This window comes from Symphalangus syndactylus, chromosome 6 (genome assembly GCF_028878055.3).
Source record: "Symphalangus syndactylus isolate Jambi chromosome 6, NHGRI_mSymSyn1-v2.1_pri, whole genome shotgun sequence".
Taxonomy (NCBI): domain Eukaryota; kingdom Metazoa; phylum Chordata; class Mammalia; order Primates; family Hylobatidae; genus Symphalangus; species Symphalangus syndactylus.
The window spans coordinates 93,007,536-93,029,938 of NC_072428.2; the positions used below are offsets into that span (position 1 = coordinate 93,007,536).

The window sequence follows — 22,403 nt, forward strand, 5'->3', positions numbered from 1 at the left end:
TGGGTTGGAGATATATAAATCACATACATGAGATACATAAACTTTTAAATACATATATACGTATATGTGTGTATCTATATGAGCAAATATGGTGTATGTGTGTATATATATGATTTTATATATATATGAGTGCTCATTATTGTAGGTGATATAAAGCCATGAGACAAGATGAGATCATCAAGGGAGCAGGTATAGCCGGAGAAGGGAAATGGATCAAGGACTGAACCCTGGGGCCCTCTGTGCTTAAGGGATTGAGAGATGAGGAGGTAATTTAAAGAGGCACTTTAACAAATACTATTAAAAGTAGGAAAAGAGAAAGATCTATAGCACAATATAATTTATGAGAACGCAAGAATGCATAGAGATCTAAGGAAACATATAAAACAAATTAGAGGGGTTACTTGTGTAGGGGGAGGGGAATACAAATGGGAAATATGAACAAAAGGAAATAAAATTAAACAAGAGAGAGGCCTTGCACAGACTGATTATGGAAGTTTGCCATGAACTGAGGAGTATAATTAAATCTGCTCTTGGTATCTGAGTTCCAAAATAAACAAAATAAATCCAATGTGAAATAAAATAGAAATCCCTGTTTATGTTTTTTTCCCTTGAGTTCTTTTTCTTTTCTGCACAATATTGCAGAGGAAACACAGTATTTTTAAACTTCTTAACTTCTTTTACTGAGAATAGTCACCACATAAATTCCTTATTGAGTTCTGACACTTTGATCAAAGAATATTTGAAAAAAGGAGAATTGGCTCCTTCCCTCCTTCCTTCCGTCCGTCCGTCCGTCCTTCCTTCCTTCCTTCCTGCCTTCCTTCCTTTCGTTCTTTCTCTTTCCCTCTGTGGCCCACACTGCAATCTACTCGGCTCGCTGCTGCCCGCGCCGCGGACTGCCTCGGACTGCCGGCGCCTGCTTTTTCTCCTTTGGCTGCAGGCACGCGTTCGCCATGTTGGCCACGCTGGTCGCCAGCTCCTGACGTCGACTGCTCTGCCCGCCTCAGCCTCACGAGGTACTGGGACTGCAGACGGAGTCTCGCTCACCCGGTGCTCGCTGCTGCCCGGGCTGGAGTGCGGTGGCGTGGTCTGGCCTCGCGGCAGCCTCCGCCTCCCAGCCGCCTGCCTTGGCCTACCAGGGTGCTGGGATTGCAGCCCCTGCCCGGCCGCCGCCCCGTCTGGGAGGTGGGGAGCGTCTCTGCCCGGCCACCCGTTGTCTGGCAAGTGAGGAGCGCCTCTGCCTAGCCGCCCCATCTGGGAAGTGAGGAGCGCCTCTGCCCGGCCACCCATCGTCTGGGAAGTGATGAGCGCCTCTGCCCGGCCACCCACCGTCTGGCAGGTGAGGAGCGCCTCTGCCCGGCCACCCGTTGTCTGGCAAGTGAGGAGCGCCTCTGCCTAGCCGCCCCATCTGGGAAGTGATGAGCGCCTCTGCCCGGCCACCCACCGTCTGGCAGGTGAGGAGCGCCTCTGCCCGGCCACCCATCGTCTGGCAAGTGAGGAGCGCCTCTGCCTGGCCGCCCCGTCTGGGAAGTGAGGAGCGCCTCTGCCCGGCCACCCATCGTCTGGGAAGTGAGGAGCGCCTCTGCCTGGCCACCCATCGTCTGGCAAGTGAGGAGCGCCTCTGCCCAGCCACCCATCGTCTGGGAAGTGAGGAGCACCTATGCCCGGCCGCCCCGTCTGGGAAGTGAGGAGCACCTCTGCCCGGCCACCCATCGTCTGGGAAGTGAGGAGCGCTTCTGCCCGGCCACCCATCGTCTGGGAAGTGAGGAGCACCTCTGCCCAGCCACCCATCGTCTGGGAAGTGAGGAGCGCCTCTGCCCGGCCACCTATCGTCTGGGAGGTGAGGAGCGCCTCTGCCCGGCCGCCCCGTCCGGGAGGAAGTGAGGAGCGCCTCTGCCCGGCCGACCCGTCCGGGAGGAAGTGAGGAGCGCCTCTGCCCGGCCGACCCGTCCGGGAAGAAGTGAGGAGCGCCTCTGCCCGGCCGCCCATCGTCTGGGAAGTGAGGAGTGCCTCTGCCCGGCCACCCATCGTCTGGGAAGTGAGGAGCGCCTCTGCCCGGCCACCCATCGTCTGGGAAATGAGGAGCGCCTCTGCCCGGCCGCCCCGTCTGGGAAGTGAGGAGCGCCTCTGCCCGGCCACCCATCATCTGGGAAGTGAGGAGCGCCTCTGCCTGGCCACCCATCGTCTGGGAAGTGAGGAGCGCCTCTGCCCGGCCGCCCCATCCGGGAGGAAGTGAGGAGCGCCTCTGCCCGGCCGCCCCGTCCGGGAGGAAGTGAGGAGCGCCTCTGCCCGGCCGCCCCGTCCGGGAGGAAGTGAGGAGCGCCTCTGCCCGGCCGCCCCGTCCGGGAGGAAGTGAGGAGCGCCTCTGCCCGGCCGCCCCGTCCGGGAGGAAGTGAGGAGCGCCTCTGCCCGGCCGCCCCGTCCGGGAGGAAGTGAGGAGTGCCTCTGCCCGGCCGCCCATCGTCTGGGAAGTGAGGAGCGCCTCTGCCCGGCCACCCATCGTCTGGGAAGTGAAGAGCGCCTCTGCCCGGCCACCCATCGTCTGGGAAGTGAGGAGCGCCTCTGCCTGGCCACCCATCGTCTGGGAAGTGAGGAACGCCTCTGCCCGGCCACCTATCGTCTGGGAGGTGAGGAGCGCCTCTGCCCGGCCACCCCGTCTGGGAGGTGAGGAGCGCCTCTGCCTGGCCACCCCGTCTGGGAGGAAGTGAGGAGCGCCTCTGCCCGGCCGCCCCGTCTGGGAAGAAGTGAGGAGCGCCTCTGCCCGGCCGCCCCGTCTGGGAAGAAGTGAGGAGCGCCTCTGCCCGGCCGCCTCGTCTGGGAAGAAGTGAGGAGCGCCTCTGCCCGGCCGCCCCGTCTGGGAAGTGAGGAGCGCCTCTGCCCGGCCGCCGCGTCCGGGAAGAAGTGAGGAGCGCCTCTGCCCGGGCACCCCGTCCGGGAAGAAGTGAGGAGCACCTCTGCCCGGCCGCCCCATCCGGGAAGAAGTGAGGAGCGCCTCTGCCCGGCCGCCCCATCCGGGAAGAAGTGAGGAGCGCCTCTGCCCGGCCGCCCCGTCCGGGAAGAAGTGAGGAGCGCCTCTACCCGGCCGCCCCATCTGAGAAGTGAGGAGCGCCTCTGCCCGGCCACCCATTATCTGGGAAGTGAGTAGCGCCTCTGCCCGGCCGCCCCGTCTGGGAAGTGAGGAGCGCCTCTGCCCGGCCACCCATCGTCTGGGAAGTGAGGAGCGCCTCTGCCCGGCCACCTATCGTCTGGGAAGAAGTGAGGAGCATCTCTGCCTGGCCGCCCCGTCTGGGAAGTGAGGAGCGCCTCTGCCCGGCCGCCCCGTGTCTGGGAAGAAGTGAGGAGCGCCTCTGCCCAGCCGCTCTGTCTGGGAGGTCTACCACGGAGGCCAGAAGCAATGTGGGGGCTGGACGTGGTGGCTCACGCCTGTGGTCCCGGCACTCTGGGGGGCGAGGCGGGTTGATCACTTCAGGCTAGGAGTTCAAGACCAGTCTGGCCAACTTGGCGAAACATGAAAAATACAACAGACAAACCAACCAACCAACTCAGTGAAAACAAAACAGGTCTACCCTGGAGTCATACTCTAATTTTTTCTATTTTCCTCCCTTTCTGATCCTTTATCCCACTTTCTTTTTCTTCCTCTTCCTTCTCCCTCTTCTTTGTCAAATAGAGGATTGAGTTATTATCACTGATCCATATAAAGTCCCTCTCTCATTTATTTTAACTCCCACCCCCATTTCTATTCCCCAACTTCCCATGTGCAACCTTCCTAATATGTTTGATATGCATCTTTTTGTTTGTATGTATTTTTAGAAAATGTTTATTGTTTTTGTGTGCAAAAAAAATTAATAAAAAAATGTATTATATAAAAAAAAGAAAAAAAGAGAATTGAGTGATACCTAGTTATTGTGGAAGTGAATATAAGATGACTTTAATACTTATTGCTTGTTTCTGAGAAGGAATGAATACTTATCAGCATAAAAACCCACTCCAAGTTTGAATGCTGTTCTCCCACTCCTTTTGTAATATACTTATAGCATTGCTATAAAAATTAATTACATGCGTAAAAATAGGGAGTAAGTATGGGCAGCCACAGCATCAGCTTTGCTACAGAAACCACAGCTCTAAGTTTTCTAAATCGTAAAAGTGTCATTAGGATTGGCACAACCAATTTGGAAAACTAACAATATCAACTAAAGCCAAACAAACATACCTGACAACCCAGGTACTTGACTCCTATACACACACACACACACACACACACACACACATATATGTGTATATATACACCCATGTATATATTGTGTGTATACATATATATCCATGTATATATAAATACACAAACATATATATATCCAACAAAAATGTCTGCTGTGTTCACCAAAAGCAACCTACATCAATGTTCATAGCACTTTGTATACTTTTCTTCTCTCTTTTTGAGATAGGATCTCACTCTGTCACCCAGGCTGCAGTGCAGTGGCACGATCATGGCTCACTGCAGCCTCAGACTACAGGCATGTGCCACCATGCCCAGCTAACGTTTTTTATTATTTGTAGAGACAGGGTCTCCCTATGTTGCTCAGGCTGGTCTTGGACTCCTGAGTCTCAATCCTCCCACCTCAGTCTCCCAAAGTGTGGGGATTACAAGCATGAGCCACCATGCCTGGCCACTTTTCTGTATTATATTTTGGCCAAACTTACCCCAAAAAAGTCATTAGGGAATTTTCTTAGTTCAATAGGTCCCAACTGTCAGTGCCAGCAAAGTGGGAAGTAGATTTCATCTGGCATCTTGGATGTTAAGGATTGCCCTGTGGTCAATCACAAGCATGTTGAAAGCAACAAATTCAGACACATCGTCAAATATGAGCATGTGAATAATGGTGAGAAACCTTCACAACTTTCTCTCTTGCACTTCAGTTATTTTCTCGAGTAAGGCTCTCCCTAAAGTACATCTGGAAGTATTCTTTTATTTTTATTTATTTAATTAAATTAAATTAATTAATTATTTATTTTGAGACAGTCTCACTCTGTCGCCCAGGCTGAAGTGCAGTGGCACAATCTTGGCTCACTGCAACCTCCGTCTTCCGGGTTCAAGCGATTCTCCTGCCTCAGCCTCCTGGGTAGCTGGGATTACAGGCTTGCACCACCATACTTGGCTAATTTTTGTAATTTTAGTAGAGATAGGGTTTCACCATTTTGGCCAGGCTTGTCTCGAACTCCTGACCTCAAGTGATCTGTCCACCGGCCTCCCAAAGTGCTGGAATTATAGGCGTGAGCCACCATGCCCAGTCTGGAAGTATTCTTTTAAACCCCAAATGAAAGCTAAATAGAAATTACAGACTCACCAGAGTTGTACCAGTTTCTTTCAATTGCAATGATAGAGACCCAACATAATCTAGCTTAGCTAGAATGGGAATGAATGGTGTCTTCAATTGCAAGTCCAGTTAAACAACATATCATCTCTCTTCAAACATACCATCTCTCCCTCTTGGTAGGCTTCTTTGTGAAGATTTCATTCTCTCTCCCACAGCAAACAAATTTCCTCTGTGCTGCTGGAGAAGAGATCCACGAAGTGGCCTAGACCTATACGCTCCAGGCGCTGCAACCTCAGGGAGCACAGAATCTGTATTTCCCAATGTTAAGTATCCGGAAGATTCTGAATGGTTTTGTTAAGGTTACATGCCCTTCCTAGACAAATCTTTTTTTTTTTTTTTTTTTTTTTTTGAGACAGAGTCTTGCTCTGTTGCCCAGGCTGGCGTGCAGTGGCGCAATCTCGGCTCACTGCAAGCTCTGCCTCCCGGGTTCACGCCATTCTCCTGCCTCAGCCTCTCCGAGTAGCTGGGACTACAGGCGCCCGCCACCACGCCCGGCTAATTTTTTTGTATTTTTAGTAGAGACGGGGTTTCACCGTGGTCTCGATCTCCTGACCTCGTGATCCACCCGCCTCGGCCTCCCAAAGTGCTGGGATTACAAGCGTGAGCCACCACGCCCGGCCCCTAGACAAATCTTAACCCCTGGAGATGGAATTTATGATTGACCAGGCCTGGATCAAATGACTAGTAGCCATGGAAAAATACTAATACCAGTACATGTAAGTACATTTGCAAGTTATAATATTCATTAGAAAATCAGTCATGTTAATTAAAGAACCTACAGTGTGTATCTAATCCCCAAAGAGGCTGGGCATGGTGGCTTATGCCTGTAATCCCAGCACTTTGGGAGGCCGAGGTGGGCAACCTGAGGTTGGGAGTTCGAGACCACCTGGCCAATAAAAAACAAAAATTAGCTGGGCGTGGTGGCACATGCCTGTAATCCCAGCTACTCAGGAGGCTGAGGCAGGAGAATCGCCTGGGCCCAGGAGGTGGAGGCTGCAGTGAGCCGAGATCACACCACTGCACTCTAGCCTGGGTGACAGAGTGAGACTCCATCTCAAAAAAATAAAATAAAATAATAAAATAATCCCAAAATAATGCAGACTACTTCTAAAACATATGTAATTGATTTTCACTTTTTATTGCAGCTCTCCATCATCATTTATTTTTTCTAAGAAATATAGTTAAACTTCTTTCATAATATCATATAAATACATTTTTCCTGTTTTTGGACAACAGCAGTGGGCACTAAAGTTTAGTCCATGACATATTTTGTTTACATTAATCCAGAGCTCCTAAAGGACAGGGAGGCTGTTTTACTCATCACAGTGCCCAGTATGCATCAGGCACTCAACAAACGCCAGCAAAAAGCATTTAGGTGTAAGCTCCTATTCTCAAGGCTTTTTGTTTTATTGAGACCTTTTTTCTTGGTCACATATATTAACATATAACTTCCTAATACAACCTTCCAAATTTATAAAAAGAAAATAGATTCTAGTTTCCAAGAGAGAACCTCTTCAAGGTGAAAAGCTTAAAAATCTATGAATTGTCAATTTTCCTTCTATGAAGCTATTTTTTCACTACACCCAGAGCTGAAGAGGTAGATAGAGCCTCCTCAAAAGACTTAATAAGTCACTCAGAAGCAGTAACATTCAAACTTCACCGGTTCTTCATGAAGCTACAGCAGCAGCAATTACTAAGATACCTGTGCTTCACAACGAACCCATTTCTTACTCTCACTGGGCCTAAAGGGGCTAAGTTCCAAACTCCACAATTTCTAGTACCTGAAACAGTGCCTGCCACTTAGAGATAAACAATACTGAATTATTAAATGAACAGATGGAAATGAAAAAGGGATGAATGAAAGAAACTAACATTGTTTTGCATAATGATATGAAATACTAACTTCATTGGGTTTTGAGGCTTACAAATTAAGAAGTAATTAGGAAAAGAATTCAATTCTTTACACATTTAGAAACTCAAATACTTACTGAGGCCAGGCAGGCAGGCAATGAGATTAAGTGGTAGCAGTCCAGGTGTGAATGCTTGTGCTGACCTTACTGAGTGGAGGAGAGGCTGGCAAACAGTGGTCCATCTCGAGGGAGGGAGTGAGGCTGACTTAGTTCCAGCCCATTGTGGCCATATGGAAATACAGGTCCAATTCTGCTAGTTCTTCCCATTTTTAAAGAGAAGCTTGAAATCTACAATGTTTTGTGAAAACTCCAAAATTTTACATATTGGCTCGAAATTTAAAGACAGACAGATTATGTGTGTTTTGCAGTATTTATTTTATTTTTAATTTTTGTGGGTACATAGTAGGTGTATATATTTATGGGTTACCTGAAATGTTTTGATACAGGCATGCAATGTGAAATAAGCATGCTATGGAGACTGTGGTATCCATCCCCTTAAGCATTTATACTTTGAGTTACAAACAACCCAATTACACTCAAGTTCTTTTAAAATGTACAATTATTATTGACTATAGTCACCTTGTTATGCTATCAAATAGTATATCTTATTCTTTCTATTTTTTTTTATAACCCATTAACCATTTCCACCTCAACCTCAAAACCCCATTATCCTTCCCAGCCTCCGGTAATCATCCTTCTACTCTCTATGCCCATGAGTTCAATTGTTTTGATTTTTATTAGATCCCACAAATAAGTGAGAATACGCAATGTTTTTTAATACATCTCACAAATAAGTGATGGGGGATGTTTTTCTTTCTGTGCCTGACATAATGATCTCCAGTTCCATCCCTGTTGTTGCAAATGACTGGATCTCATTCTTTTTTATGGCTGAATAGTACTTCATTGTGTATATGTACCGCATTTTCTTTATCCAGTCCTCTGCTGATAGACACTTAGGTTGCTTGCAAATCTTAGTTGTTGTGAACAGTGCTGCAACAGACATAGGGGTGCAGATTTCTCTTTGATATACTGATTTCCTTTCTTTTGGGTATATACCCAGCAGTGGAATTGCTGTATCATATGATAGCTCAATTTTTAGTTTTTTGAGGAACCTCCAAACTGTTCTCCATAGTGGTTGTACTAATTTACATTCCCACCAGCAGTGTACTATGGTTCTCTTTTCTCCACATCCTCACCAGTATTTGTTATTACTTAACTTTTGGAGAAAAGCCATTTTAACTGGGGTAAGATGACATCTCATTGTAGTTTTGATTTGCATTTCTCTGATGATCAATAATGTTGAGCACCTTTTCATATGCCTGTTTGCCATTTGTATGTTTTCTTTGAGAAATGTCTATTGCATCGTTTGCCCATTTTTTGATCGAACTATTAGAATTTTTCCTATAGAGTTGTTTGAGCTCCTTATATATTTTGTTTTTTAACTCCTTGTCAGATGGATAGTTTGCAAATATTTTCTCCCATTCTGTAGGTTGTCTCTTCACTTTGTTGATTGTATCCTTTGCTGTGCAGAAGCTTTTCAACTTGATGTGATCTCATTTGTCCATGTTTGCTTTGGTTGCCTGTGCTTGTGGGGTATTGCTCAAGAAATCTTTGCCCAGATCAATGTCCTGGAGATTTTCTCCAATGTTCTCTTGTAGTAGTTTCAAAGTTTGAGGTCTTAGATTTAAGTATTTAATCCATTTTGATTTGATTTTTGCATATGTTATGTTTATAGTGTTATTCTTCTGCATATGGATATCTAGTTTTCCCAGCACCACTTACTGAAGAGACTGTCTTTTCCTCAGTGTGTGTCCTTGGCACCTTTGCTGAAAATGAGTCCACTGTCGGTGTATACATTTGTTTCTGGGTTCTCTATTCTGTTCTATTGGTCTATGTGTCTGTTTTTATGTCAGTGCCATGTTGTTTTGGTTACTTTACTTCTGTTAATTTGAAGTCAGGTAATGTGATTCTTCTAGTTTTGTTCTTTTTGCTTAGGATAGCTTTGGCTATTCTGGGTCTTTTGTGGTTCCATATAAATTTTAGGATTGTTTTTTCTATTTCTGTGAAGAGTGTCACTGGTATTTTGATAGGGAGTTCATTGAATCTGTAGATTGCTTTGGGTAGTATGGACATTTTAACAATATCAATTCTTCCAATCCATGAACACAGAATGTTTTTCCAATTTTTGGTGTCCTCCTCAATTTATTTCATCAGTGTTTCATAGTTTTCATTATAGACCTCTTTTACTTTTTTGATTAATTCCTAGTTATTTAACTTAATGTATGGTTATTGTAAATGGGTTTACATTTTTATTTCTTTTTCATATTGTTCACTGTTGGCATATAGAAATGCTACTAATTTTTGTATGTCAATTTTTTATCCTGTGACTTTACTGAATTTATCAGTTCTAACAGTTTTCTTGTGGAGACCTTAGGTTTTTCTAAATATAAGATCGTATCATCTGCAAGCAAGGATAATTTGACTTCTTCCTTTCCAATTTGGATGCTCTTTATATCTTTTTCTTGTCTGATTGCTCTAGCTAGGACTTTCAGTACTATGTTGAATAACAGTAGTGACAGCGGACATCCTTATCATGTTCCAGATCTTAAGAAGAAAGGCTTTCAGTTTTTCCCTATTCAGTATGATACTAGCTGTGGGCCTGTCATACATTGTTTTTATTATGTTGAGGTATGTTTCTTCTATCCCTAGTTTTTTGAGGGTTTTTCTTATGAAGGGATATTGAATTTTTTTAAATTTTTTTCTCCCCTGCTCCATAATGCTACGTTGAGATGCTGAATTTGATCAAATGCTTTCCAGCATCAACTGAAATGATTATATGGTTTTTATCCTTCATTCTGTTGATGCTATGTGTCACACTGATTGATTTGCATATGTTGAACCATCCTTGCATCCCAGGGATAAATCCCACTTGGTCATGTTGAATGATCTTTCTAATGTATTGTTGAATTTGGTTTGCTAGCAGTTTTTTGAGGATTTTTGCATCAATATTCATCAGAGATATTGGCCTGTAGTTTTCTTTTCTTTTCTTTTCTGTTTTTTTTGCTGTATCTTTGTCTGGTTTTGGTATCAGGGTAATACTGGCCTCATAGAATTAGTTTGGAAGTACTCTTTCTCCCTCTACTTTTCAGAATAGTTTGAGTAGGATTGGTATTCATTCTTCTTTAAACGTTTGGTAGAATTCAGCAATGAAACCATCAGGTCCCAAGCTTTTCTTTACTGGGAGACTTTTTATTACAGCTTCAATCTCATTACTTATTATTGGTCTGTTCAGATTTTGGATTTCTTTCCTGTTTAATCTTGGTAGCCTGTATGTGTCTAGGAACTTGTCCTTTTCTTCCAGATTTTCAAATTTGTTAGCATATAGTTGGTCATAGTAGCCACTAATGATCCTTTGAATTCTGCAGTAACAGTTGTAATGTCTCAGTTTTCATTCTGATTTTATTTATTTGGATCTTCTTTTTTCTTTTTCTTTTTTTTTTTATACTTTAAGTTCTAGGGTACATGTGCACAACGTGCAGGTTTGTTACATATGTATACATGCGCCATGTTGGTGTTATTTTTTTCTTAATCTTGCTAAACATTTGTCAACTTTGTTTAACTTTTCAAAAACCCACTTTTTGTTTCATTGATCTTTTTTGTTGTCATTTCATTGATCTTTTTGTATTGGTTTTTTCATTTCAGTTTCATTTACTTCTCCTCTGATCTTTATTTCTTCTAATAATTTTGGGTTTAGTTTGCTCTTGCTTTTCTAGTTCTTTAAGATGCATCATCAGATTGTTTATTTATAGTTTTTCCTCTTTTTTGATGTAGGCACTTATAGCTATAAACTTCCCTGAGTATTGCTTTTGCTGTATCCCATAGGTTTTGATATGTTGTGTTTCCATTATCATTTGTTTCAAGAAATTTTTCAATTTCCTTCTTAATTTCTTCATTGTCCCACTGGTCATTCAGGAGCATATTATTTAACTTCCACATATTTGTATAGTTTCCAAAATTCTACTTGCTATTAATTTCTAGTTTTATTCCATTGCAGTCAGAGAGAATGCTTGATATTATTTCAGTTTTTTTGAATGTTTTAAGATTTGTTTTGTGAACTAACATATGATCTATCCTTGAGAGTAATCCATGTGCTGAGGAAAAGAATGTGTATTCTGCAGCTCTTGGATGAAGTGTTCTGTAAATATCTATCAGATCCATTTTGTCTATAGTGCAGATTAAGTCTGATGTGTCTTTGTTGCTTTTCTGTCTGGAAGATCTGTACAATGCTGAAAGTGGGGTGTTGAAGTTTCCAGCTACTATTGTATTGGGGTCTATCTCTCTCCAGCACTAATAATATTTGCTTTATATATCTGGGTGCTCCAGTGTTGGGTGCATATATATTTAAAATTGTTATATCTTCTTGCTGAATTGGCTCCTTTATCATTACATAGTGACCTTCTTTGTCTGTTCTTATAGTTTTGGTTTTAAACCTATTTTGTCTGATATAAGTGTAGTGACTCCCATTCTTTTTTGGTTTTCATTGGCATGGAATATCTTTCTCTATTCTTTTATTTTCAGTCCATGTGTGTCTTTATAGATGAAGTCTGTTTCTTGTAGGCAAGAGATCAATGTATCTTGTTTTTTCATCCATTCAGTCATTCTATATCTTTTCATTGGAGAGTTTACTCCATTTACATTCAATATTATTATTGATAAGTAAGGACCTACTTATTCCTGCTATTTTGTTATCTGTCTTCTGGTTGTTTTGTGGTCTTTTTCTTCTTTCTTTCCTTCCTGTCTTCAACTGAAGGCAATTTTCTCTGGTGATATTATTTAATTTCTTGCTTTTTACTTTTTTGTGTATCTACTGTATGATTTTTGGCTTGAAGTTACCATAAGGCTTGCAAATACTAGCCTATAAACCCATTGTTTTAACCTGATAACAACTTAACACTGTTTGCATAAACAAACATATAAACATACAAAAACTAATAAAAATTCTATGTCTATTGGTCTGTTTTCATGCTGCTCATAAAGACATACCTGAGACTGGGAAGAAAAAGAGGTTTAATTGGACTTACAGTTCCACATGACTGGGGAGGCCTCAGAATCATGGTGGGAGGCAAAAGGCACTTCTTACATGGTGGCAGCAAGAAAAAAATGAGAAAGATGCAAAAGCGGAAGCCCCTGATAAAACCATCAGATCTTGTGAGACTTATTCACTGTCATGAGAACAGCATGGGAAAGACTTGCCCCCATGATTCAACTACCTCCCACAACACATGGGAATTCAAGATGAGATTTGGGCAGGGACACAGCCAAACCATATCACTATGCTTTAACTTTGTCCCCCTGCCCCACTTTTTAACTTTTCGATGCTTCTATTTATATCTCATTGTACTGATTATGTCTTGAAAAGTTGTTGTAGTTATTTTTAATTGGTTCATCATTTAGTCTTCCTACTTAGGATAAGAGTAGTTTACACACCACAGTTATAGTGTTATAAAATTCTGTGCTTTTCTGTGTACTTACTATTACTGGTGAGTTTTGCAACTTCAGGTGATTATTTATTGCTTGCTTTTCTTTCTGATTGAAGTACTCCCTTTAGCATTTCTTGTAGGACAGGACAATTGATGAAGTCCCTCAGCTTTTGTCTGGGAAAGTCTTTATTTCTCCTTCATGTTTGAAGGATATTTTTGCCAGATATACTATTCTAGGGTAAAAGTTTTTTTCCTTCAGCATTTAAAAAATGTCATATCATTCTCTTCTGGCAGGTAAGGTTTACACTGAAAAGTTTGCTGCCAAATGTATTGGAGCTCTATTGTATGTTATTTGTTTCTTTTCTCTTGGTGCCTTTAGGATCCTCTCTTTGTCCTGGACCTTTGGGAGCTTGGTTATTAAATGCCTTGAAGTAGTCTTCTTTGGGTTAGATCTGCTTGATGTCCTATAACCTTCTTGTACTTGGATATTTATATCTTTCTCTAGGTTTCTGGAGATTCTCTGGTATTATCCCTTTGGTTTTTGTTTGTTTGTTTGATTGTTTGTTTGTTTGTTTTTTTTGAGACTGAGTCTCCCTCTGTTGCCCAGGCTGGAGTGCAGTGGCACAACCTTGTCTCACTGCAACCTCCACCTCCCGGGTTCAAACAATTCTCTTGCCTCTGCCTCCTGAGTAGCTGGGATTACAGGCACCCACCACTATGTCTGGCTAATTTTTATATTTTTAGTAGAGACAGAGTTTCACCGTGTTGGCCAGGCTGTGTTATTTCCCTTTGAATAAACTTTGTCTACCTCCTCCTTAAGGCCAATAATTCTTAGATTTGCCTTTTTGAAGCTATTTTCTAGATCCCGTAGGTGTGCTTCATTGTTTTTCATTCTTTTTTTTTTATTATTATACTTTAAGTTCTAGGGTACACGTGCACAACGTGCAGGTTTGTTACATATGTATACGTGTACCATGTTGGTGTGCTGCACCCATTAACTCGTCATTTACATTAGGTATATCTCCTAATGCTATCCCTCCCCTGTCCCCCCACCCCACAACAGGCCCCAGTGTGTGATGTTCCCCACCCTGTGTCCAAGTGTTCTCACCGTTCAACCTATGAGGGAGAACATGTGATGTTTGGTTTTCTGTCCTTGCGATAGTTTGCTGAGAATGATGGTTTCCAGTCTCATCCATGTCCCTACAAAGGACATGAACTCATCCTTTTTTATGGCTGCATAGTATTCCATGGTGTATATGTGCCACATTTTCTTAATCCCGTCTATCATTGATGGACATTTGGATTGGTTCCAAGTCTTTGCTATTGTGAATAGTGCTGCAATAAACAAGACATTTATGCAGCCAAAAGACACATGAAAAAATGCTCATCATCACTGGCCATCAGAGAAATGCAAATCAAAACCACAATGTGATACTGTCTCACACCAGTTAGAATGGTGATCATTAAAAAGTCAGGAAACAACAGGTGCTGGAGAGGATGTGGAGGAATAGGAACACTTTTACATTGTCGGTGGGACTGTAAAGTAGTTCAACCATTGTGGAAGACAGTGTGGCGATTCCTCAAGGATCTAGAACTAGAAATACCATTTGACCCAGCCATCCCATTACTGGGTATATACCCAAATGATTATAAATCATGCTGCTATAAAGACTCATTCTTTTTTCTTTTGTCTCCTCTGACTGCATATTTTCAAATAGTCTTTAAGCTCACTAATTCTTCTGTTTGATCAATTCTGCTATTAAAGGACTCTGATGCATTCTTCAATACACCAATTGCATTTTTCAGCTCCAGAATTTGTTTCTTTTTAATTATTTCAATCTCTTTGTTAAATTTATCTGATAGAATTCTGAATTTCTTCTCTGTGTTATCTTGAATTCATTTGAGTTTCCTCAACATAGCTACTTTGAATTCTCTTTCTGAAAGATTACATATCTCTGTTTCCCCAGGATTGCCCCTTGGTGCCTTATTTAGTTCATTTGGTAAGGTCATGTTTTCCTGGATGATATTGATGCCAGTATTCTTCGGTGTCTGGGCATTGAAGAGTTAGGTATTTATTGTAGTCTTCACTGCCTGGGCTTATTTGTAGCCATCCTTCTTGGGAAGGCCTTCCAGATATTTGAAAGGACTTGAGTGTTGTAATCTAAGCTGTATCTGCTTTAGGGGGCACCCCAAGCCCAGTAATGCTGTGGTTGTTGCACACTTGTCAAGGTACCACCTTGATGGTCTGAGACAAGATCTGGAAGAATTCTCTGGATTACCAGGCAGAGGCTCTTGTTCTCTTCCCTTCTGTTTCCCAAACAGAGTCTCTCTCTCTCTGTTCTGAGCCACCCAAAACTGGTGGTAGAGTGAAACAAGCGCACCCCTGTGGCCTCCACCACTATGATTGCACTGGGTCAGACCTGAAGATATCATAGCACTGGGCCTTGCCCAAGGCCTGCTGTAACCACTTCCTGGCTACTGCCATTGTTCGCTGAAGGCCCTGGGGCTCTACAATCAACAGATGGCAAGGCCAGCCAGGCCTGTGTCCTTCTCTTCAGGGTGGTGAGGTCCCCCAGACCCCAGGTGAGTCCTTGGGTGCCCTCTGGGAATCAGGGACTAGAGTCAAAAACCTTAGACGTCTACTTGGTGTTCTACTGCATTACAGCTGAGCTGGCATGCAAACTATAGGATGCAGTCCTTCCCACTCTTCCGCCCCTTTCCAAAGGTAGAGGAACCTTACCCTGTAGCCACCGCCACCCCAGGCCATGAAGAGTATTGCCAGGCTAGCAATGATGTTCTCTTATGGCCCAAGGGCTCTTAAGTCAGCCTGTGGTGAATGCTGCCTCACCTGGGACAGCTAGGTCCCAGTAGCTGGGTACTGCTGCTATTTATTCAGGGCCCAAGGGCTCTTCAGTTAGCAGGAGATGAATGTTGCCAGGACTGGGTCCCTTCCTTCAAGGCAGCAGGTTCCCTTCTGGCCCAGGGTGTGTCTAGAAATGTAACTTGGGAGCTAGAACCTGGAACGAGGGCCTTACGACTCTGGCTGGTGCCCTATCCTGCCGTGGCTGAGCTGGTATCCAAGATGCAAGACAAAGTCCTCCCCACTCTTCCCTCTCCTCTCCTCAAGGGAAAGGAAGGGGTCTCTTTTGGATTGATGAGCTGTGCGGCTTGGGGCTGGTTGAGGGGCAATGCCACTACTCCCTTGGCTGCTCCAGCTCGTGTCTCAGTATGTCATGTACCCCTCAGTCCACTGTCTCTGGGCCTAGTTGAGCACTAGGATTTGCCTAAGATTTACAGTCCTTAAGGCCTAGACTGCCTTTCAAGTTTACCTGGAGGCACAGCGCACTGTAGCCCTCGGTGGTGAGGTTTGCAGAACTCAAGTTCTGACTGCTGGGACTGGCAATTCCCCTGTGTCTAGGCCTGGGTTAAATGCTCCCTCCGTGGGTGGGCATCAGCTGAGTTTGGTCCAGTTTTCCTCTCTGATCCAACAGGACAGCACTGAGTTCAATGCCTCACAATTGCTGTATTTTCCCTTCGCCAGCACCCAGAGAGGCTCTCTGCACCATGCTGGAGGGGTGGCACTGGCGATTCAGGACTATTGTTTCTATCTCTTCAGTGACTCTTTCAGCCATATGAAGTTAAAACCAGGTACGACGACTGCTCATCTGATTTTTGGTTCTTATGAAGGTGTTTTTTCTTTTTCTTTCTTTTTTTTTTCCTTTGTGTGTTGGGGGGAGGGGGTCTTTATTCACACGGAGTGCTGTATGCGATGCCCGGGAAAAGCTCTCAGCATGGTGTGTGCTTCAGGGTGGCTTGGGCTCCAATCTCTGTTTTCCAGTTTGTCACAGAAAACAGAGTCTACGCCCTGCTGGATGCCACCTTCTTAGACACCACGTGAATCCCCATGCACTGCTCCCCTTGCCCCTTACCACCACCAAGCAGCTATTAGACACCTGTGGTCTCTGTCCTGTTAGTACTATGGGGCAGAAAGGTACGATACCTTTTTTCACCCATAAGGGTGACAGCCAACACTCCTAACAAAATACAGGTGTGCAAGAGAAAAGCATTAACAAATTTACTTAATTATTTGAGGCAAGGTCTCACTCCGTCTCCCAGGCTGGAATGCAGTGGTGGGATCACAGCTCACTGCAGCCTCAACCTCCCAAGCTCAGTCAATCCTCCCACCTCAGCCTCCCAGGCAGCTGGGACCAGAGGCATGCACCACCATGCCTGGCCAATTTTTTGCATTTCTGGTAGAGATGTGGGTCCCACCATGTTGCCCAGGCTGGTCTTGAACTCCTGGCCTCAAGTCATCCTTCTGCCTCAGCCACCCAAAATGCCGGGACTACAGGCATGAGCCACTGCGCCCAGCCTAAAAGCATACGAAGGTGTTTTTTCTCTGTAGATAGTTGTTAACTTGGTGTCCTTGGGTGGGGAACAATGGGTGGAGCCTTCTGTTCCACCACCTTGCTCCACCTCCTCCAATTATGTGTGTTTTGTATGCATATCTGGGCAGTAGGTCATAGATTTGAAGCCTCTCATTTCAACTTTACTGTGTCTGAGAATATTTATCCTTAGGACACTTGTGTATATATTTGTGTGTTGTTGCTACAATAATTGCCTCATGGTAATTGAGAAACTGAGAAGAACAAGGAGGTAAGTCATACCATGAGGAGGGTTTAAGCACAAGGGCGAGTTAGAAAAGTAGTGAAGGATTTATAGTTAAGGGGGAGGCTTATGAGTGAGATATGTCAAGCACATTAAGTTGTTCCTGAGTTTGCAAGTATTTTTCTCTGTGATTGGGCCACTGGCGTTTGCTAATTGGTGCCCACCAAAGTTAGGCTTCTACCCACCCACAGGAACTGAGGGATATCTTCTTTGATGATTATATATCAAAGGGATAGATCCCCGATCGTTGAGGAAGACTTTCCTGAGTTGTAAAACTGTCAAGAAGCTTTTGTTAAAAAGACATCTCAAGGTAGGCAGAGAAAAAACTTACAATTCCAAGTTTTCTAAAACAAATGCTCTAAGAAACAAGAAAACAAGAAGTCAGGGCCTAGAGTCAGTAAGAAGCCGGTCTAAAATTCAGTCATGCTGAGGAGAACGTCAGTGCCATCTCAGTCATAAAGTTATGGTAGATGTTGATGTTTAAAAAGCTACACATCAGCAGATCAGTTTTAAACAAATATGAATGTTAGATGTTTACAGCCCTAACTTAGAATCCTCCCCTCCTTGCCCCAACTCCCTCCAGACCACCCAGTGCATCAGGATACCACAAGATGTCAGTGGAGGTGACTAGGTAAGAATTCTATCCATTCAAGAACCCTGGGGGAGAAACCCGTGCTGCCCCTGTATTTCTTGCTATCCCAGGGAACTCTGCCTGCCCCAGTATCTACCAACAGATGCTTAAAACTGTACTAGTACTATGTGCTTTCATCAGCTGTGCAAACTTGGGCAACTTATTCAACCACCCTGAGCCTTGGTCTCTTCATTTGTAAATAAGCATAGTAAATACACACCACCACAGCATTGTATCAGAAGTAAATCTGATCTGTGTATAGCACTCAACACAATGCTTGGCATACGGTAATGACTCAAGAAATGATAACTATCAATATTTCAGCCAGTTCTCACCTGTGCTATTATATTATTCTCATAGAATAATGAACATACTATGACACCAAATTAATAAAATACACAGAGAGGAAGAAGAAAATAAGTTAAGAGAATTATGGCTTAAATCTTTTGAAATTAAAGCAGAAGAAACTATCAATGAGGCAGTAGCTACTTCCAAAGTGCCATGCCCTATCCTCCGCAATTTGATCCAATTTTCTGCCCAACTTTCCAAGTCCTGTTCCCTCAAACTTAAAATATTTTCCCACGCAGATCTCAAATCTTCATGTTATTCAGCCCAAGGGTGTAATGCAATTTTTTAAATTATGAGTTTTTGTTGTATTTTCTTTTCCTATTTATCACTTATAGCATTTTACCCAAAAAAAAAACCCATGTGGGAGTTAATTGACTTTTCAGGAATCCCGTGCAAAATTCTCCCTCAAAACATTCTCTTTGTTTGTGTCTTGGTAGCAACTCCAGAGTTTTCAGGACTTGGACTCTGCTTTAGACTTGTACTCAGACTGTCTCCACAAAAGTGGTCCGTTTCCTCATCCAATGAGCTCTGCCTGTTTGTCTGTGTGACACTCCAGTGGAAGGAAGCCAAGAGCCTATAGTAGCGATCCTGGGGAAAATTTCAGCAGCTGGGGCTATGTAATTTAAAACCTCTGAAAAGTGTGCTGCAGTCCTTGCACAGCATTAGTATAACGTGAGGGCTGAATGCAGCCCGTTCTCTGGAGAACTTCCTCACACACCACGGCAAAGAGAAGACTGAAAGACAAACCTGGGTGCAGCCGGAGAGGTCCAGATAGATGAGCTTGTGGCATCCATTCCCCAAGTTCAGGTACTGTAAGCCTTTGTCTGTGAACCGTCTGCAATAAGCCAAACTAAGATTCTGTAAGTTGTGGAAGTGCCTGAAAAGACAAGGCAAGAAAGAGAGGAAGGAAAGTATTATACTTCAGTTGTTCTCTCAAATCTTTCTTAAGCCACTATGACAAAGAAAACTGTAAATTCAACTCTTCTTCTTGCAGATGTTCAACATTTAACTCTACTGTTAACTCTCTACCTATTAATTAAAGGAGACTACAGTGTTATATAAGGTAACACATAATTGTAATACATTTCAAGTGAAAGTATTAATAATTCAATAACATTTGCCTAGATTTTTAAGAAAGTTGACTGGGATAAAGCTTTTTTGGTGTGTGTGAGGTGGGGGAGGCAATCATATTGTTTGGAAGTGAAACCAAATTTGCAGTTTATTGTTGCTTTTAGGTTTTATCTCTGCAGTACCAAAATAATGTGCAAAATATATAAAAGGACAAATCCTTTGTAAACATTTAAATGGAGACTGTTACAGGAGAGTGAGGATTTGGGACAAGGCAAAACTGAACATAACCATGCTCTTAAAATAGATCTGATAAGCAAATGAGTTTAAAAAATAGGTTTAAATATGCATAAGTTTGTGACAGTTTCATTATTATAGTTGAAGAAAGACTAATTGATATGCAGAGTTTAAGCATGGATTAAGAAGACCAGTTTGCAAATAAGCGGGCAACACATAAGAAGAATTAAAAGCAACATCAGAGACTATAAATCTCGCTGGAGTTGAAACAGATTAAATATGGTATTACCACAATAACCAAAATGACAGCTTCTAGAAAAAAGGAGGGTAGTTAGGATGAGCCTGTACTACCATATGAGGGCTGGCAGTTTGAGGACACTCTGTGGACAATTTCCCAAGCCCTCCAAAGCCTGGAACTTTTTTTTTTTTTTTTTTTTTTTTGAGACGAAGTTTCCGTCTTGTTGCCCAGGCTGGGGTGCAATGGTGAGATCTTGGCTCACTGCAACCTCCTCCCTGCTCCCCCATCCCCTGGTTCAAGTGATCTCCTGCCTCAGCCTCCCAAGTAGCTGGGATTATAGGAGCGTGCCAACATGTCCAGCTAATTTTTGTATTTTTAGTAGAGACAGGGTTTCACCATGTTGGCCAGGCTGGCCTCGAGCTCCTGACCTCAGGTGATCCGCCCGCCTCGGCCTCCCAAAGTGCTCGGAACAGGCGTGAGCCACTGTGCCCGGAAAGCCTGGCACTTTTTAAGAGGTCAAGGACTCCCACTACTGCCTGCTCTTCTAATGGAATTAGCAATCATGCTCTTAGTTTGTGATCTGCAACAGCTTAATAGGAAATTAGAAAGCAAAAAGAATGAAAAGTGAGGAGAAAATACTTCTCTGCCTCTCAAAATCACACAGGTGAATAAAGTTTACCATAAATGGGAAATAAGATATACAAGCACTGACCATTAATCAGATTTTGAAAAACACATCTATATGATATAATGATTTGCATTCCACAGCTAATTACTTGATTCAGAACACACATTCCGATCTGGGAATGGCTGTGTACGTGAGATTTGACAGAGCGACGCGGAAGGCTTTGGACTCACCAGTGACTAGGTGGGCAGGGCCTGAAGGAGAAAGCAGGCCCAAAGACACGCCCCCTCTCTTGGGGCCTTCGAGTGGACTGAGCTGTGCTAAAGTTTTGGAAATGCGTTATCTTCCTCTCCCTTGGGTATACCCTGTGATTCAACTGAGTACAATTTTCCTGGGGTGGGGAGAGGGGCATCAGGGTGTCATTTCTAGCAATCCTTCAGCTCTATAATCTGTAGAAAGGAGTTGTGAGGCAGGCTGCATGACACAATGCAAAATACACAAGGTTTTTGAATCTGGCCAAATGAGATGTAAATCCAAGCCCTGACACTTACTGCAACCTCCCTAACCTCTCAGAGATTGTTTTCTCATTTGTTAAGTGGAGATTAAAATATTATCTTTTTTTTTTTTTTTTTTTTTTTTACACTGATCAACTGTGGGGCCTCCAGCTTTCCTGAACCTCAGTTTTCTCATCTGGAACATGGATGTAATCTGATCTGCTTGTTCCCTTTAAAGGTGTGACAATTAAATGAGAATACAGAAGTAACAGTATTATCTTGAGGGTGATTTTAACAATCAAAATCGTCAGGGACATAATAGAAGATTTAAAACTATATGTAATATTATTGCTACTACTATGTGAAATGATAGTAACACATTCACTATTTTTATGGAGTTTGTATTATTCTTCCATTTAATGAAATGGATACTTATCTCCAAGAGTGTTGCATACAATAATTCCAAGAGTTTGAAGGATTTCACATTGAATGTATACCCTGATCTACACCTAGTATTCAATTTCTTTAAATCCATGTGATCAGTTAACAAATATCAAAAATGAGAATTGAGCTAGGAGCTCTTAACTTTTTTTAATGTCACAGACACCTTTGGCTTTTGGCAGCTGGGGTCTCTGGCCCCTTTCTTGGCATAATGTTTTTAAATGCATAAAATAAAATATGTAAGATTACAAAAACAGCCAATTATATTGAAATACACAATTATCAAATAAAAAAACAAGTGAGTAGAATAGTAATATATGTGTTTCTTTATTAACATATTAAATAAGATTTTGTGGCAGTTCTAATAACTGCTGTGATTGTGAAGTATCAGTGATATTTTGAAATACTTATAACAATTGAAATGTGATAAGAATATATTTGTGATTTATATAAGTAAAAATGTCCCAGAGACTGCTAATACTTCTGTAGTTCTTACCTACATTTCAATTACAGTTAATAAAAGTAGAGATGAGTTTCTTCTTTTTTTTTTGAGATGGAGTCTCGCTCTGTTACCCAGGCTGGAGTGCAATGGCTTGATCTCGGCTCACTGCAACCTCCACCTCCCAGGCTCAAGTGATTCTCCTGCCTCAACCTCCCAAGTAGCTGGGATTACAGGCACCCGCTACCACGCCTGGCTAATTTTTTTTGTATTTTTATTAAAGACAGGGTTTTAACACATTGGCCAGACTGGTCTCAAAACTCTTCACCTCAGGTGCTCCGCCCACCTCAGCCTCCCAAAGTGCTGGGATTACAGGCGTGAACCACTGCACCTGAGATGAGTTTTTTACATCCCCCCATTAAAATTCATGGAGCTCCTGAATTCTAGCCCTGATC

The 22,403-nt window shown here is 43.1% G+C and overlaps 1 protein-coding gene across 13 annotated transcripts in view; it reads right to left on the reverse strand.

The window, feature by feature from the left end:
• FBXL13 (F-box and leucine rich repeat protein 13) overlaps positions 1 to 22,403 on the reverse strand; it is a 304,098-nt gene that overhangs the window by 109,752 nt on the left and 171,943 nt on the right. For all 13 annotated transcript variants that reach the window (XR_008658536.2, XR_008658544.2, XR_008658541.2 and 10 more), the window contains one exon: positions 19,154 to 19,283. Coding sequence is in view for 1 of the 13 variants with exons in the window: in XM_055283477.2 (XP_055139452.1) it covers positions 19,154 to 19,283 (130 nt within the window). In the remaining 12 variants the exon portion in view is untranslated. The remainder of the gene's footprint in view (positions 1 to 19,153; positions 19,284 to 22,403) is intronic.